This window comes from Drosophila ficusphila, unplaced genomic scaffold (genome assembly GCF_018152265.1).
Source record: "Drosophila ficusphila isolate 14025-0441.05 unplaced genomic scaffold, ASM1815226v1 contig_787, whole genome shotgun sequence".
NCBI classification, from domain to species: Eukaryota; Metazoa; Arthropoda; class Insecta; order Diptera; family Drosophilidae; genus Drosophila; species Drosophila ficusphila.
In genome coordinates this window covers 94,349-110,874 of record NW_025064732.1, presented here as the reverse complement: position 1 = coordinate 110,874, position 16,526 = coordinate 94,349, and the positions used below count along the sequence as shown (strand labels likewise).

General features: G+C 43.6%; 1 protein-coding gene across 4 annotated transcripts in view; it reads left to right on the top strand.

The window, feature by feature from the left end:
* The window catches only part of LOC108086358, a 91,648-nt gene that overhangs the window by 72,949 nt on the left and 2,173 nt on the right, over nucleotides 1-16,526 (top strand). For 3 of the 4 annotated variants that reach the window (XM_043208900.1, XM_043208899.1, XM_043208898.1), the window contains 10 exons: nucleotides 4,447-5,176; nucleotides 5,713-5,874; nucleotides 9,780-10,701; nucleotides 10,828-12,299; nucleotides 12,511-12,681; nucleotides 12,744-14,118; nucleotides 14,596-14,781; nucleotides 14,843-15,174; nucleotides 15,244-15,532; nucleotides 15,905-16,240. In XM_043208900.1, coding sequence (XP_043064835.1) covers nucleotides 4,447-5,176; nucleotides 5,713-5,874; nucleotides 9,780-10,701; nucleotides 10,828-12,299; nucleotides 12,511-12,681; nucleotides 12,744-14,118; nucleotides 14,596-14,781; nucleotides 14,843-15,174; nucleotides 15,244-15,532; nucleotides 15,905-16,240 — 5,975 coding nt within the window. The remainder of the gene's footprint in view (nucleotides 1-4,446; nucleotides 5,177-5,712; nucleotides 5,875-9,779; nucleotides 10,702-10,827; nucleotides 12,300-12,510; nucleotides 12,682-12,743; nucleotides 14,119-14,595; nucleotides 14,782-14,842; nucleotides 15,175-15,243; nucleotides 15,533-15,904; nucleotides 16,241-16,526) is intronic. The other variant, XM_043208901.1, reaches the window with a different exon arrangement.

Here is a 16,526-nt window from a genome sequence, read left to right as displayed (position 1 = left end):
GGACAAGTCAACAAAAGCTCTCACGAAAATCCAAAAATAAGACGAGTTTAAGTGAGGGTTAAAGAGGGGTTAAGTCGGGTGGAAGTTGTCACAGAAATGGATCGAACCTCCTGATAACAATTTATACTTATGCCAACAATAAATACAATAAATACAATAGACAATCTATTATTAAATGAAATGGATAAAACATTTCGATAACTATTTACTAATACTACTATACAAATTCAATGATAACTTCTGATAACCATTTAAGATAACTTCTACTACAACTAGCAACACCAAAATTCCTTTAAATACACCTCATAGCTATCGTATTTACAATTCTTGGGAATACCCAAAGTAAAGTGACCTTACCTGTGAGAAGCTAACCCGCATATTTGGTTTAGTCAGAGTGAATCAGCATTTCAGCCATTCAAATTCCAAAGAAACTCCGCTCCACAGGCACAAATAAAAACACAATAAGTATTTACAAAGTGTATTTGTTGTCAAGGGTGATATCAATTCGCTTTTGATGTCAAGGATATTTTTGAATTTGCGGAAGTGACTCAAAATGTGAATCAACCAAAATAAATTACTTTATAGATTTCGGTAAAAGATAAAAGTAATTTTTCAGATTGTTAAAAGTTATTTTAAATGCCTGTCGAAGTAAATATTCAGGTACAATATTTTAAAATATAGAAAAAGTAAGAAATGACTGACGTTATTATTATAATAAATTTATTTTCAATTTTATGCATTGGGTTTTGTAAATTTTGTTTACAATTTTACCATAATCCACTTTGAATTCCGAATTCCAAGTTTGAGGCGACCAGCCGAACATCACGTAGACCTTCTAAAACCCACAAAATTGCTTTGAGCTTTGCCCCCGAGGTTCTTTCTTTGCTCTGTCGTCTTCTTGGCACACCGTGCGTATGAGCGATGTGATTTAAATTGCACAGCTACACTCCATAACATTCCCCATCACGTGAGTCGTGACTCAATTTGTCTAAGCTCTCCGCATAGGTGAAAATAAAAGCTCAAAAAGCTAAACTTAATATCGAAAACACAGCTCGGCATAATAATCAACATTAAATATAATGACTAATTTGTTTTCTCTATATATTTTGATTCTGTTTACGTTTTTTTGTTTTTTGTGATTCATGTGAAATGAAATGACCTTGCCGATTAGTTTATGTCTCCATCGGAATGCAAATTCATCATCAAAGAGTTTTAAAGGAAAGAAAGAGAGAAATCATTGCCAGAACTTTCGGGGAATCATTGCTGCTGACAGGTTGATATATTAATTTCGTGAAATTTTATTGACAGCGGTGATTGAATCGGAGCGTATTTCACCATTATGCAATTTATTAAATCATTGCAGTATAATGAAAATGAAAAATCAATAAAATATAAGCAATACATTATGTTTATTTACTAATCTTCAATTGTTAAGTAAAAAAAGTATCTTAACTTTTTGAGATTCTGGAAGGTGAAATAGAGTATTTAGCCATGATAAATTGGCGCAGATTAATATTTTAATTATATTTCCCATTAAGATCTCTGTTACCATATCTTAATTTTTCGTTGATTAAACAATTACTTTTCATTGTCAGTTTAAAACAAAATGATTGTTTATTTTGTAAGGCGAAAGTTTTTACTCTTCTTGTTTCCCCTTTTTTACTTTTCTCTCTGCATAAATTTGGTTGTTTGTTTAAAAATACGATGTATTTCCCCCCAGCTCATGACGATAAAATGGCGAAAATAGCAAAAACAGAGAGAGCAGATTGAAAGCAGCAAAGTGCAAATTGATAAGCCCAACAAAAAAGAATCAAAAATAAAATGAGAAAAAACAACGGAGCCAACGGATCCAACGGCAATAGCGTAAATAAGTCAACTGACTTACTGCATTAATTGTAATTTAATTAATTTACGCTGTTCGCCTCCGTTTCGCTCTTTTCTGGCTGCCTTAATTAAGCGCGTCAATCATACGCCCTGTGTGGCAGAGTGATAGAGCAGCATAGGATGGGACGGGAACGTGGCCGCTGTGGATGATTATGATCATCATAGCGAGCTGCCACATTTTAAGTGTCGCCCTGTCAAAATAGCCAGCAACAAACAGAAAAAACAGAAGCAGCAGCGAAAAGAATTCGCACAATTATTGCGCTTGTCAAAAGGGGGGAAAAAAGGAAAAACAGAGCCAGAAAACCTGCAAAGAAGACCGAACTGGCGGAACGTCACTCATTTTGGCGCCCATTGCATTCACATTTTGGCCAACGGTCAGCGTTTCCCCTTGTTATTTTGTGCCCTTTCAAAAAGGTATTTTACATTTTTTAAGGAACTCTTAGACTTAGTTAAATAACAAATTAAATTCCCTTTAAATCCCTCAAGTTTGAAAAATACTCTGAAGACTAGATTGAAAAATTAAAAACTATGGGTAGTTTAATGGTATTAAAATTCTTTTATAGATAAACAAGTATATTATACTTAAATCTTCTTTATAAATATTTTCGTAATATTTCTTTAACTCTTAACTTCCAAAGCAATATGGTTTAATAAGTGTATTTTAGCTTTTCCTACCTTATAGTTTTTCTTTTGTTTTTTTTTTTTTTCTGCGCTGATTATATCTCCCCATAATGTCCAGTTGGCTGTAATTATTTTGTTGCCGCTCTCGGTTCTGGCCCGCTCCCCAATCTCTGGGGCTCTCTTCATTATGCATATAATGTAATTAAAAAGTGGATGAATAAGAAGCAGTTGCAGTTGCAGCACCGGGTGGTCCTCAATTTCGACTGAAGGCTTCACGCTCAACTGGTTGAGTGAGTCTCGGAGGTGAATGCGGTCCGTAGGAGCGGGGAAAACACAAATATAGTTAACTGCAATCGAGTTTGTGAACTTGCTTGTTCCTTGATTGAACCTATTTCCTCCAATTAAATTTCGGCTTCCTGGAAAACAGCGTTTCGTGTAGTGTCACGCAGAGTGCGCAAAAATGAAATTTATTTCGCTCTTTAAGTAAGCAAAGTAAACAATTAATCACCAGACCAAATGAAAACTGACATGAAAGAGCCCAAATAAAAAATGTTGGTAATGAAGGGGACAAAACACCGCAGCAACAACAAGAGTAATGGCCATGATGACCACTTTGTGTCCGGGTTCTAAACCGGCTTCCCGATCCATTCCATCCGAAAGCTGACAACATTAATTTGCCTCACGTTACGGTGGCAACTCTCAGACCAAAAATCGGGGTCACCACCTCTACGAAATACTTGCCGAAATCCCGGCTTACAAATGATTAAGTTTGTGCGGAAAACAAGGAGGCTCTCTCCAAAATCCTTTGAAGTGGCTGCCTACTGTTCAAAATGAAGATGCCACATTCCGCGGAAAATTTTTATTTCTTGGGGGAAAGAGATAGGAATGCGGCCCGTGGAAATAGTTCAAATTGGCAGGTAAAACCTCAAGGCGAAGTAGGTCAATTTCTTCTGAAAGTTTTCAAAACAAAAAATATTAAGAGCTAATTCCTTAAGAAAGAATTACTTCGCAATTTATAATATGCCCTTTGTAGGATAAAAAACTTTATTACTATTTGTTATATGATTCCCAAATACATATATTAAAATGAATTCCTTTTGTTTAAATAATAGTGACAAGCTTTCCTAATACGCAATTTACTGCAAGTACTATTTTACCACCATAAATAAATCACCTATTCAAGTCACCAAACCACAAAAGTCTTACCACACGAACAGCTAATTGCTTTCGGTACTTCTTGCGCTGCTCAAATGCAAATTAATTACGCAATAAAGCGTAATTGAAGCAGCACCTCAACCAAAATAATTTCAGTCAAATACATAAAAAAGAAACTCACCAAAGGGAGCAGGAAATTTTACATTCTGATAAAAATACGAGGTCAGGCCACAAAAACCAAGTCTAAAAACCAAAGCAAGGCCATCACACAATGGTTTTTGCACACTTTATACTTACTATCTTTTGTACCTTCAAGTACATTTTGATACTTAAATATTATTCGCTTAATAGGCAGTCGACTAAAACAACATAACATTGAAATATTTTTTATCAGGAGATGAAATCGAAACAAAAGGTATTTATTTTTTGATAAGAAAAATATATTGAAGCAAACGTATGAAATATTTTCAATTTCAAAATAACTATGAACATATAAATATATATGCATTTGTTATTGGGATTAATCTGTAGAAATTATCAGGCGTGGGTATGAAAACTCAATGTTCCAAACATTAATTATGAGTTATAAAAACTGAAATACAATGTTGATTTATTTACACTGAACCGTAACCAACAATTAAGGACTAAACAAAAAACACTATATTTATCATATTTAAAATAAAATACCTATATATTACATGAACATTTAAAAATTTTTTTTATATATTCTGCTTCATAAGTATGTACATTCAACTAATGGACAATATTTAACCTTTCTGTTCGCAGGCTTAGCCCAAGTGACTTACCAGATCATTGGGCCTCAGGAACGTCAAATCCAGCGACCTCAACCAGCAGCAGCAGCAGCAGCAACAGTGCCAGCAGCAGCAACAACAACAGCAGCAGCAGCGGGAGCAGCAGCAGCAACAGTAGCGGCAACAGCAGCAAGTACAACAACAACAGCGGCAACATATCGGTCTGCAACCTGCCGCGTTCATCGCCGGCCGCTGCCACAGCAGCCGTTACTTTATCGTCGGCCGGCGGCGGCATTGGTGGCAGCAACTTGCTGAGCGGACTGCACCACGGACTGGCGCCCGGAACGCATCCACTGCAGCGCGCGACGGCAGCCAGCGGAGGCGGCGCTGGTGCTGGGGGCGTGGCAGGCGCCTCAACAGCAGCGGCACTTACACTCCAGCAGCAGCAGCAACACCAACAGCAGCAACTACAGCAACAGCAGCAGCACCAACAGCAACATCAGCAGCAGCAGCAGCAGCAGCAACACCAGCAGTTGGCCTACCAGCAACACCAGCAACTGCAGCAGCAACTCATCTCGCAGCAGCGATCCATTCAGAATAAATCGGCGGCAGTTGTTGCCGCACAAACGGCAAATATTGCAGCTGCCCTGCAGCGATCGCCTGCCAATATGAATGCGGTGGCATCGCCGATCTCAGCCAACTCTGCCAACTCAGCGACGCCCGGCCGGAAGATACGCCGCAAGACGGACTCAAAGGTCAATCTGGTGAGTTTTGACCTTTAAGAAACCGATTTAATCGCTCTGAAAAACATCTCCCCTTCCCATGTCAACTAAAATATAAACTTGTACTTTTAGATGGTACATTTTATAGTTACTTTCAAATCTATTATGTGTTACTTATTATAATCGTTAATAAAGTCAATTACAAACTTAAAAAAGTTCCATACACAAAACATTCGGATTGTATTTTGCCTAATAAAAAATAAATCAACATGGCGTATACGCAATTATTTTAAATAAAAAAAATTGCGTATACTCTCTTCAAAATCTAATTTTCAATTCTGTTTCTTTAAAAGTTTTTTTTTATGTATTTGTACTAAATGTTGAAAGAATCTGCAAATTGCTTAACAAATTAAATCAAACTTATAATATGAGATTACGTATACGCAATATCCTGAATGAAAATAAATATTGTAATATATGGATTGCCAACCTAAACCGAATACGAATTTATTGATCAATAATTTTTAAGATTAAAAAAATTATAAAATATTTATTATTGAATATTCGGCTTCTTGCAGCCTCAATCACAAATCAACAAATGCAACAATGAGAAGCGACGTCGCGAGGCGGAGAACGGCTATATTGAGCAGCTGTCGGAGATAATGACGCTGAACAAGCGTGGAGATATGACCTCAACGAAACCGGACAAGGCGGCTATACTAAACCAAGTGGTTCAAACGGTAAGGAGTCCATAGAATCCAATCCGCAATCCCCAATCCCCTCCACGCATACAAGTTAATTACCAACCGACAAGACCCCCAATGCATAAACTCATCAAACGAAAACTAATAAGCCCGAAACGCGACCAACCAACTATGCAAAAAAGTCAAAACAAGTTGTTATAACACCCTGGGAATGACTGACTTGCTGGACTTGGCCAGTCGATTCCACTGGCCTGTCCGGAATACCAAATGATCAATTACAACACAAAAACAGAAGCGAGCGAAATTCCCCAATGTAATTTCCATGCAGTTTCTTTTTACATTTTTTGTACATCGAGAAAAAAGTCTAAATATGTTCTTGTTTTCTAGTTATTGTTAGGATTACCATCAATAAGTTTCTTACCAACCAATTTATATTCCTTAATAAGTTTTTTTTAAATAATTTTTTTTGTTTCTAATATCAATATTAATAATTAATTCATTTTTTTTAAATATATTTTAAGCCATTTACCAACTCAAAGGATATTTTTTTCTCTGTGCAATCAAAAACGCGTTCCAATTAAAAAGCAATTAAAAGCTCAACCGAAAAAGAGCTTAAAAGAATTTGCGAAAGGGAATAAGCGAGGTGTAGAAACAGCAATGAAGAAGAAGAAGAGTTGGCTGACGTAATTTGGCCCCCGCCGCAAACACAATTTAATTAATATTTTTATTTAATTTACATAAATTTATTTATGTTTCAATAGCCCGACCCGATCCGACCAGCGGCTTTATGTTGTTTTAGGCGGCAGTGTTATTGTTGTTGCGGTATTTCTTTTATTGGTTTCAGGTAGCCTAAGCACTTTATTATGCAAATTATTTTCGAGGCAAGCGCCACGCTTTGCCGAACATCCAAAAAAACCGACAAAACAAAAACCGAAAAAGACAAAAAAAAAAAAAAAAACTGAAAAAGACAGAAAACCAACAATTGCCTTTTTAAATGAAATGCTGCGCACAGCCAACGTTGAAAATACATAATTTTATTTTGTAATCCAGGCGGGCGAAAACAAAACAAATGCAATTAAAGGGTGAAACAAGCTCACACATGAGTTCCGCACATAATAAATAAATTGAATTAAATGCGTTCGGTTCGTGTTAGGTTTTCCCTAATGAGAAAAGCCATCGGAGGGATCGAACGCAGCTCATTTCCAGCGGTAATCCAATTGATGGAACCCCTGAAATAATTATTGTTCACTTGGCAAAACATAACTCGATTAGCTGGTTGTAATAAATAACAAAACAATATTGAACAGGCATTATTTGCTTCTGTACCAAACCAACTTTTTTATTATCGTTGATTGGTAGATTACTAGCTATATATACATATATGAACTTTAGATTTGTCGGGTTGGAAATACCCAAACTAAATTGCAAAAAAAAATCGAAGTTTAAATCTAACAAAGTTAAACTAAGTAACTAAAAAAGGATATTAAAGTTATTTAACAATAGTAGAGAAATACAAAAATTAATGATGTTTAAAAAGTGTTGCATACACGTAGGTTTAAAACGTAACTATGCATGGATGCATTAGAAATCTTAAATCTTATTTATTAAAAAGCCCTGCTAAACTTCATTCAGTCTCAATTAAAGCAAATCAGAGCTTTTTATCCCGCGATCTCGAACTCCTATAGACATATGTATGTACCTTCGGGTGTTGACAAACCCCCTTTTTCGTTCCACAGCTGCTGCTTTTTATCTTTCTCTCAGATTTTACCTGATGCGATCATTTTGGAAGAGAGTCTATGGGTCACGACGCGCCAAAAATGAAATTCCAGGGGAGGGGTGAACGGGAGGGTAAAAAGAGATAAAGCCAGACACGTTTTGGACATTTTCGCGACTGCACGCGCTTTGTTGTTGTTTTTTTTTTGGAACGGCTACCGTTGGCCGTATTGTTGTTGTTTTGTTTACTTAATCATTTGACTGATATTTTTCGGAGTGCCTTCACCCCAAAATTTCGCGCTCGTCGGGAGCAACTTTTCCTGGTCACGCACACAAACGCAAAAAGAGATTCCTTCCAAACAACAAAAGCTCTCTCACTGTCTCTCTCGCATTTTTCGGAGATCAACGAACTGCTTTGAAATAATGCTTTTGGACCGATGACGTCGCAGCTATTTGCAATTTCACATAGTTGCGATTGGCAGCATTGCGTTTCATTCTATATTCAGCTTAATTGTTGTTGCTCCTTGAGAAATTTCGTGTTCCCTCCCACACATACTAAGACACAAAACAGGTGCACAATGTGATAACACACACACTCGCGCCACACAAGCCGGTAAACAAAACTGGAAGAGAGAAAGCCAGAGAGAGTAAAGCTTCTTTTTTTGGCAGAAAGAGAGCAAAGTTTTGTGTTGCCATTGTTGTTGTCCGTTTTTGTTGTTGTGCGTTTTTTAACACAATTGCATTCAAAAAATGTGTGCTTATTATTTCGGCAACTTTGTGACTGTGCGAACGTTCTGTGTTCTGTTTAACTCGGTTTTCTGTGATTTTTTCGTGAGTAATTTCCACATTTTGGCCAGAAGTGAGTCAATACGCAGAACTAGGCTCAGATAAGCCAGAAAATAACCGAAAAAACAAATGCGAAACCAGAGCTGCGGCAAACCAAAACAAAAGTGAAATGCCATTGACATTTGTCCACGCGAAGTTGAAGTTGACTGACCTTGAATTCCCATGTGTGTGAGAGCGAAACAATTCCAGGCGAGCGAAGGAGAGAAAGTGGGAGGAGCTGGAAGTGCGGGTGCCAGTGGAAATCCTTATGAAAACGAAATCCTAACAAAAACAATAATATTTGAATATGACGAGGGCTTTTCGCGTGTTTTTCGCCAAATGTCAATGACTCTTTTTTTTCAAACGCGCGCGTAAAAATAACACAAACATAGAATCCCCGCACACAAACAAACGCGTGTTATAAAATGCGGTTTATTGCACTTCCATTGTGTCAATACAATAATACAATAAATGCCCAGTGTTCAGTGTTCTTCCCTCTCTTTCTGTCTTATTTACTACTCCACACAAAGTGTGCCGATCTTCGTGCTATAATTATTATTATTGCTGGCTGTGTGTCATAATATGCATGAGTTTTTGCACGCGATGCTTCCGCATCATCGCCAAATAAATAATGTGGCCGATAAAGTGGGCGCGATATGAATGAAGTTTTTATATTCGCCAGATCTCACAGATCCGATCTGAGTCGGCGATGATTATGAGTCTTTATAAGGCTTGTCACAAAGTGAATTGTATATGCAGGGCAGCTCAAGTCCAGTGATATACTTTTAAATTTCAATTTCGAGATAAGGGAGGTTTTCCCAATGGCCAAAGAAATCCCTGTAGACTTGAGACCTTTTGTATGGAAATTATTTTAAAAGAAATGGGTACCACCCATATGTACTAATGGAATATAAACCAGTTATTATAAATGAAAACAAAATTTGAAGAATTTATGAAGTGGTAAAAGCTTATTGCTGAACAACGAATGGGTTTTCTGTCTAGAGAAATTTATTTAAACTCTTTATAAGCAGTTGTGATTTAAAATCTTAAATACTCTTTAACGTAGTTCAACTTGTGACACTTGAATTTGAATTGATTTATTTTAAACGTTTGCTAAAAAATAGTAATAGTAATCAATTCCGGCTCGTCTTAAGCTTATTTGCTTATTATTCCACACATTTTAATGGTTTAAAATGTATACAAACCTTAACTATTGCTGCAGCATCTACAACAATTTTATTGTTTACTATACCACATTAAACATTTTCCAAATTTCTATTAAAACATTTATAATACATTTAATTTAATTGCTTAATGAATTATCTATATCCATACATACATCTTAATTTTCCTGTATTAAATTGTTTAATAAACTCACTTCTTAAATAATCTTCCTTTTGCAGTACCGTGAGATTTGTGACAAGGGCCAAAATCGTGATATATCCTCAACGTCGACGAACAACAATAACAACAACAACAACAATTCGACGACAACGACCAACAACAACAACACGAACAGCAACAATAACAACAACAACAGTAGTAGCAACAATAACAACAACAACAACACCAGCAAACCGCAAGCAACCTCAACGCGCTGCAGCCGCTGTGCCACGGACAACTGCTCGATCCATCCGGTGCAACAGGGCGAGGTCTCCTCCACGGAGCCACCGCATCCGGAGCCCTCGCTGCTTTTGGGTCAAGTGCCGGAGATATCGGCCTACTTCGAGGCCCTCGAACACTACATTACGAGCGTTGGCTGGGTGCTGCTGCAGGTGAACGCCAACGGCATCATTGAGTCCTGCACGCAGAACATCCGCGAGCTGATCGGCTATGAGAAGCAGGAGCTGTACCACCAGCCGCTCTGCATGTACCTCTATGCGGGGGACCACGCCAAGCTAGAGCCGATCATCAGCAACATGTACAGCAGCAACAGCAGCAGCAGCAACAGCAACAGCAACAACAACAGCAACAGCAATCCCAACGGAGGAGGAGGAGGAGGAGGAGGTGGCAGCAACAACTCTGGCTCCACCAGCAATGCGGCTTCCGCCGGCGTTTGGGGCGATCTCGAGGAGCTGAACAACGGCAATGCCTCCCAGCAGTCGGCGGGTTCCAATTCCAGCTCTGGCGGTGGTGCAGGTGGTGGTGCGGGTGGTGCTGGGGGAGCGGGCAAGAAGCGCAGCATCTCCACCAAGGTGCGCATGCTAGTCAAGGACACGCGAACCGCCACCCAAACGTCGTCGAACTGCGAGGAGAAGCCACTGAGGCAGGCTGGTCACCAGGACAAGTACGAGGAGGTGGTGCTCATAGCGGCTCCAGTCAAGGGTAAGGATTCATTTAAGGGAGAGGAAGATCTGTAGGTTGAGAAACCATTTATCACAGATAAAATACCTACAGATCTTACTTAAATCTATTTGGAACATATTGTAATACAATCTATATCATTTTCAGATGATGCAGATGCCAGTAGCTCTGTGCTTTGCTTGATCACGCGACCCGAGGACGAATCCCCGCTGGAGATCAACATTCAGCAGCACGTGCAGCAGCAGCCGATCGAGCAGATGACCTTCAAGCTGGACATCCATGGCAAAATACTCACCCTGGATCCGACGGCTCTGCGGGAGCCGTTCAAGCAGCACCTGCAGACGTGGGTGGGTCGCCTCTGGCAGGATCTCTGCCATCCGCACGACCTCTCCACGCTCAAGTCGCATCTGCGCGACATCCAGGACTCGGCCAGCGCCAATTCCCCGGGAGCTGGTGCCGGCAGCAGTGTGGTTTCGCGTCCCTTTCGCCTGCGATTGGGTGCCCCGGATGTCTATGTGCATGTGAAGGCCAACTCGAGACTGTTCCTCAACCAGACGCCCGGCGAGGGCGACTTCATCATCTCCGTGCAGACGCTGCTCAACTCGGAGAACGACATGAACAGCAACAACACGGGCGCGGGCAACTCCGTGGCGGGATTGGGATTGGGTCAGCTGTGTGCGATGGCGCCGAGTCCCTCGCTCGCCAGTTCCCTGCTCAGCAGCCTCTCCATGGACGGGCTGCACGGCGGCAATGGCTCGGGATCGGGTTCCTCCTCCTCGCCGGCGACGTCGGGCATGCTGCCCACCCATCTGCTGGGCGGACTGGTGGGCGGTGGCCAGCAGGGCGGCGGCGGCAACAGCACACAGACCACCAGTGTCGGTGGTCCGCTGATGAGCAGTGCAATCATCAACGGCAGCGGGTTGCAGTCGCAGCAGCAGCAGCAGCAACAGCGATCCGGAGCCAGTTCGTCGGCCAGTTCGTCGGCGAATGCGCTGGTGAATGCGTTCACCGCATCGCCGGCGGCCGCGGAGCACGGCTTCTATGTGAGCGACTCCTTTGAGTTCGATATCGCAGCACATTCCTCATTCGACATGGATCCCAGCGGTGGCGTGGGACCCTGGACGGATTCCCGGCCGAATTCGCGGGCTTCGGTGGCCACGCCCGTCAGCACGCCGCGTCCTCCGTCGGGTCATGGATTCAGTCCGGCGGTGTGCGCCTCCCCCGCCACGCCCTATCAGCTCTCCTCGCACTCCGCCGCCAGTTTGCCCTCGCCGCAGTCGAATGCCAGTGCCGGCGGCGGCAACTACGGCTTCAACTTCCACTCCTTCGAGGCGAGCGACGTGAAGATCGAGAAGGATGTCCAGCAGCAGCAGCAAAGTCAGCAGCAGCAGGGAAGCAACAATAGTGGGAGTGGCAGCAGTAATCCCTTATTGGGTGGGGGTCTGCCAAACGGAGTGGGTGGACTGCTGCTCTCCCAGCAGCAGCAACAACAGCAGCAGCAGACGCCGCCGCAACAGCAGCAGCAGCAGCAACAGGAATCCTCGGAGCGACTGCGACACCTGCTCACCAAGTCGCAGAGCTTGGCCGGCAGCTTGGGAGGATTGGGCGATGACGAGAAGGTAAGTTACACAGTCACATAAAAAACATAGAAAAAAAAAAAAAATATAATAAAATCCAAGGAGTTAAAGAATATAATTTCTCATAAGAATTTATGATTATGTTCCGTTTAATTTAAAATATATTTGAATTTAATATTTCACTGAGGGTCTTAAGGCAGGTTGATTACTTAAATATACACCTCTTATTTGATCAATATTTTATATTTTTCAGTACTTCAAACCGGAGGGCAGTGATGAGGAGAAGCTCGCCGGCGGCAGCTTTAAAATGGGTGGCCAGCCAGGAGGCCTGGGAATGTTTGGACCCATGGGATCCATGGGACGGGGAGTGGGCAACTCCATGCTGCACAAGGCGGGCAATTCGCAGAATCCCATGCTGCTCAAGGTTAGTGGTTATAAATCTATTACCCAAAAGTAAACCCTAGCTAAATACCTCATCAATTGCAGCTGTTGAACGAGAAGTCCGAGGATGATGACGGCAACGGATCGGGCGGCGGACCGGGATCCATGAACAACTCCCGCCAGAGCGAGCTGATGCGCCAGCTGAAGAACCCCGACGGGGGCAACCACGGAATGCATCGCGGTAGTGCCAGCGGGAACATGAGCACCGAGGATCTGAAGGCCATGCTGAAGATCCAAAGCGATCCGCTCAGTCGGAAGCGATCACTGAACGAGCCCGACGACGATCCGTCCGCCAAGAGATCCGAGGACAAGCCGAGCAAACTGTGCACGCAGAACAAGATGTTGGCCAAGCTGCTGCAGAATCCGCCAAAGATACCCAAAGCACCCAATCCCGAGCAGCCGCTGCAGGTGAAGACGCTGCCGGACATCACCAGTTCCACGGTGAGCAGTACGCTGGCCGCTCCGGGCAACCTCATAAGCGCTGGCAGCACAGGACCCAAAGCGGCCGCCAATCGCAACCGAAAGCAGCAGCAGCAGCAGCAGCAGCAGCAACAGCAGCAGCAGCAACAGGCCACCGGCATTCCTTCCCAGCAGCAGCAGCAGCCAAACGATGTCTACCTCAGCCAACAGCAGCAGCAGCAACAGCAGCAGCAGCAACTACAGCCGCCGCAGCTGGCCTTCCAGCAGCACCAGCAACAGCAACTGGCGACCACAGCAACTACCTCAATTACCACAGCGGCCTCCACTTCGGCTGCGGCGTCTGCAGCGGCGGCAGCAGCAGCGGCTGCCATGCTCGGCGACGGCGATTCGGAGCTGTCCAAGCTGCTGGACAGCGTGATGGAATACTATCCGGATGATGCTCCCATCGTTACCAGTGCTCCCTCTGAAGCGTCGGCCATCAACGATATTCAAAAGTCGCTGATGCTGGACGTCGAGTCGGCCGCCTTTGGCAACGATCTGAACCAACACCTCAACATGATGAGCCAGCAGCAGCAGCAGCAGCATCAGCAGAACCAGCAGCAGCAACTGCTGGCGTTGCAGGTTGCCCAGCAGCAGCACCAGCAGCAGCAGCAGCAACAGCGACAGCAGCACCTGCAACAGCCGCCCGCCTATCCGGGCATGCTCAACCTGCAGCAGCAACACCAACAGCAGCAGCAGCAGCAGAACCAGCAGCACATCATGCAGCGCTTGGAGACGATGCGCTCGTTGGGCAATCAGGGCTTCCAGCGCCCGCCGCCCATGTATCCCGCCCGCGGACGCGGACCCATGAACGCGGTGGCCACGCCCGGCGGCGTCGTGCTGCCCGCCCAGCAGCAGCTGCGCAACATGCGCCAGCAGCAGCAACTGGCGGCCGCGCAGCAGAAGGAACGCCTGCTGCAGCAGCAGCAGAAGCAGCAGCTGCTCGTCCCGGAGAATGCCAGTGAGTAGCAGGAAGTGTTGTCTTTCCCATTTAGAAATTAGAAAGCAAAAGTTATCTTACCAAGAGAAATCGTTAAACTAATGACTAAAGACTTTTCAAATTCATTAATTCGCAAATCAAACATCAAACTATGCAAAGTTATTATCAGTGGAACAACATTTTCCTACAATTAATATATTAATTTTATAATATATTCTTTTTATGATATATTCTTTTTATAATATAACATTTTTTGATTATTTATGATAAGAACTTAACATTCAAATACCTTTTCTTATAATTCGAATGAACTCACAGATAGGAAGAAATCTAACTACAATTATTTTTGTTTTTGTTAAATTGTTTACTATATCCTTGTTATTTTGTCTGAATTTGATCACGATTTACATTTTATGGTCTGTTGTATTTTTATATATAACACTTTTATTTATATTATTATATATTATTTACATATATATTTGTATCTTTTCATTTTAGCTGGCATGAACGCAGGCCTGAACAACATTGGCTCGCTGCTGAACACGACGGTGGCTCCAAATGTGTCCCTATCCCGCACGAACCTTCCATCGGACGCGCAGCTGAGTCCGAACTTTGCTCAGAGCCTGATGCAGCAGCAACTGAGTCCCGGTCGCAGCACGCCCTACAGTCCGCAGCCCAATCAAGGTTAATTCCCTTTACAAAATATAACGAAATGAATTACTAATAAATAAATATGATTTCCCAGGCTATGCTCCTCAGTTCCCGCAACCCGGCCAACGTCTCTCCCCGCAGCAACAGCAGCAGCTCAGCCAGCAGCAGCAGAACAACGCGCAGCAGCAGCAGCAGTTGGCCTACCAGCAGCAGCAGCAGCAGCAGCAGCAACAGGTGGGCGACGGCGGTCGCTCCAACACTCCTTTCGGTTCCAACTCGGGCATGCAATCTCCCGGCATGCAGAACAGTCCGCAGCAGTGGGGAGCTGGCGGCGGCGGAGGCGGTGGCCCAGGTGGTCCATTGCCAGCGGGAAATGCCGGCCGAACGCTGCAGCAACACAATCCCATGCTCATTGCACAGCTGCAGGTGAGTGTTTGAGGATTTAAAACGATAGAAAGCAGATCGATTAACACTCTTCTTATGGCCGCCATGCAGGGCGTGAGTCCGTACAATGCGCGTCAATACCAACAGAACCAGAGACGCGGCCTCAATTCCCCGGGAGCCGTTGGACCCGGCGGCAATCCGGTGGCGGCGGCGCTCCAGCGGCAGAACTCCTTCCAGGGACAAGGCGGCGGCGGCGGTGCCACAACGCCCGATGGTTCCGGCGTGGGTTTCGGTGGACCGCAGTCGCCGTACGGCAGCAATGTCAACGTTTTCCAGCAGCAACAGTTGCAGCGTCTGCAGCGACAGGGCAGCGTGCCACAGGCTACGCAACATCTGCCAGGTAAGAAGGAGCACCTTTTGGCAGTTGCTCAACCAACTGGATGAGCATTATTCTCAGCTGAATAATTAGGAGTTTAGTTTACTCAATCTCACAGAAGAGAAACCAATTTTAGGAGCAATCGAAGAGGGAAGTTCATTTAGCTTAGAGATTGCCTTTCAAATGAATACAATTGTAGTTGTGATTTAAGCACCCCTTAATCCACATACTAAACATCAAACAACATACCTAGACAGCTTTAAACACACACACAAAACACACACCACACACACACACTACTCACACATACCACATACAAAAAGAGACCACCTGATAATCTGAACTAGTTTTAATCAAAGCCAAACGAAACCAACCAAAACCGCTTAACCAAAACAGGCTCGCCACGCTTTGGCTCCTCGCCGGTCAGCAGCAACAACAACACAGATAGCTCCGCTGCCGCCGGCAACCAGCAGCAGCAACAGCAACAGCAGCAACAGCAGCAGCAGCAGCAACATCAGCAGCAGCAACAGCTGATGAACGGGCTGAGCATGTCGCCACATCCGCATCCCCATCCGGCGATGATGGGCGTGGGCGGGATGGGCAGTGGCGGCGGCAACGGGATCATTGGCCTTGGCGGCGGCGGCGGGGGCGGCAGCTATGGCGGTGCCACCCTCGGCGGCTACGGGCAGCAATCGCAGCAGGCGAATGATTTCTATGGTCGGGCGCAGACCGGTAAGCCTGTGTGCTTCTCTACTCTCTCTCAAACTCAAATTCAAAACTCAAAATCAAAATCTCATCTATAAAATTATCACGCGATCGCTGTATAAATCACCCCGCCTTGAATTCTGTGTATATATACTATATATTGTATGGCTGTATAATCCATTGCCACGCATTGTAAAGCAAGTCAACATTTTTGGGAGCATTCTGTAAATATATTTAAAAAAAAAAACAAAACTATATGTACATCTAAGCTGGCAGCCACACACATATCCACACCCCTAACCCACACATAAGC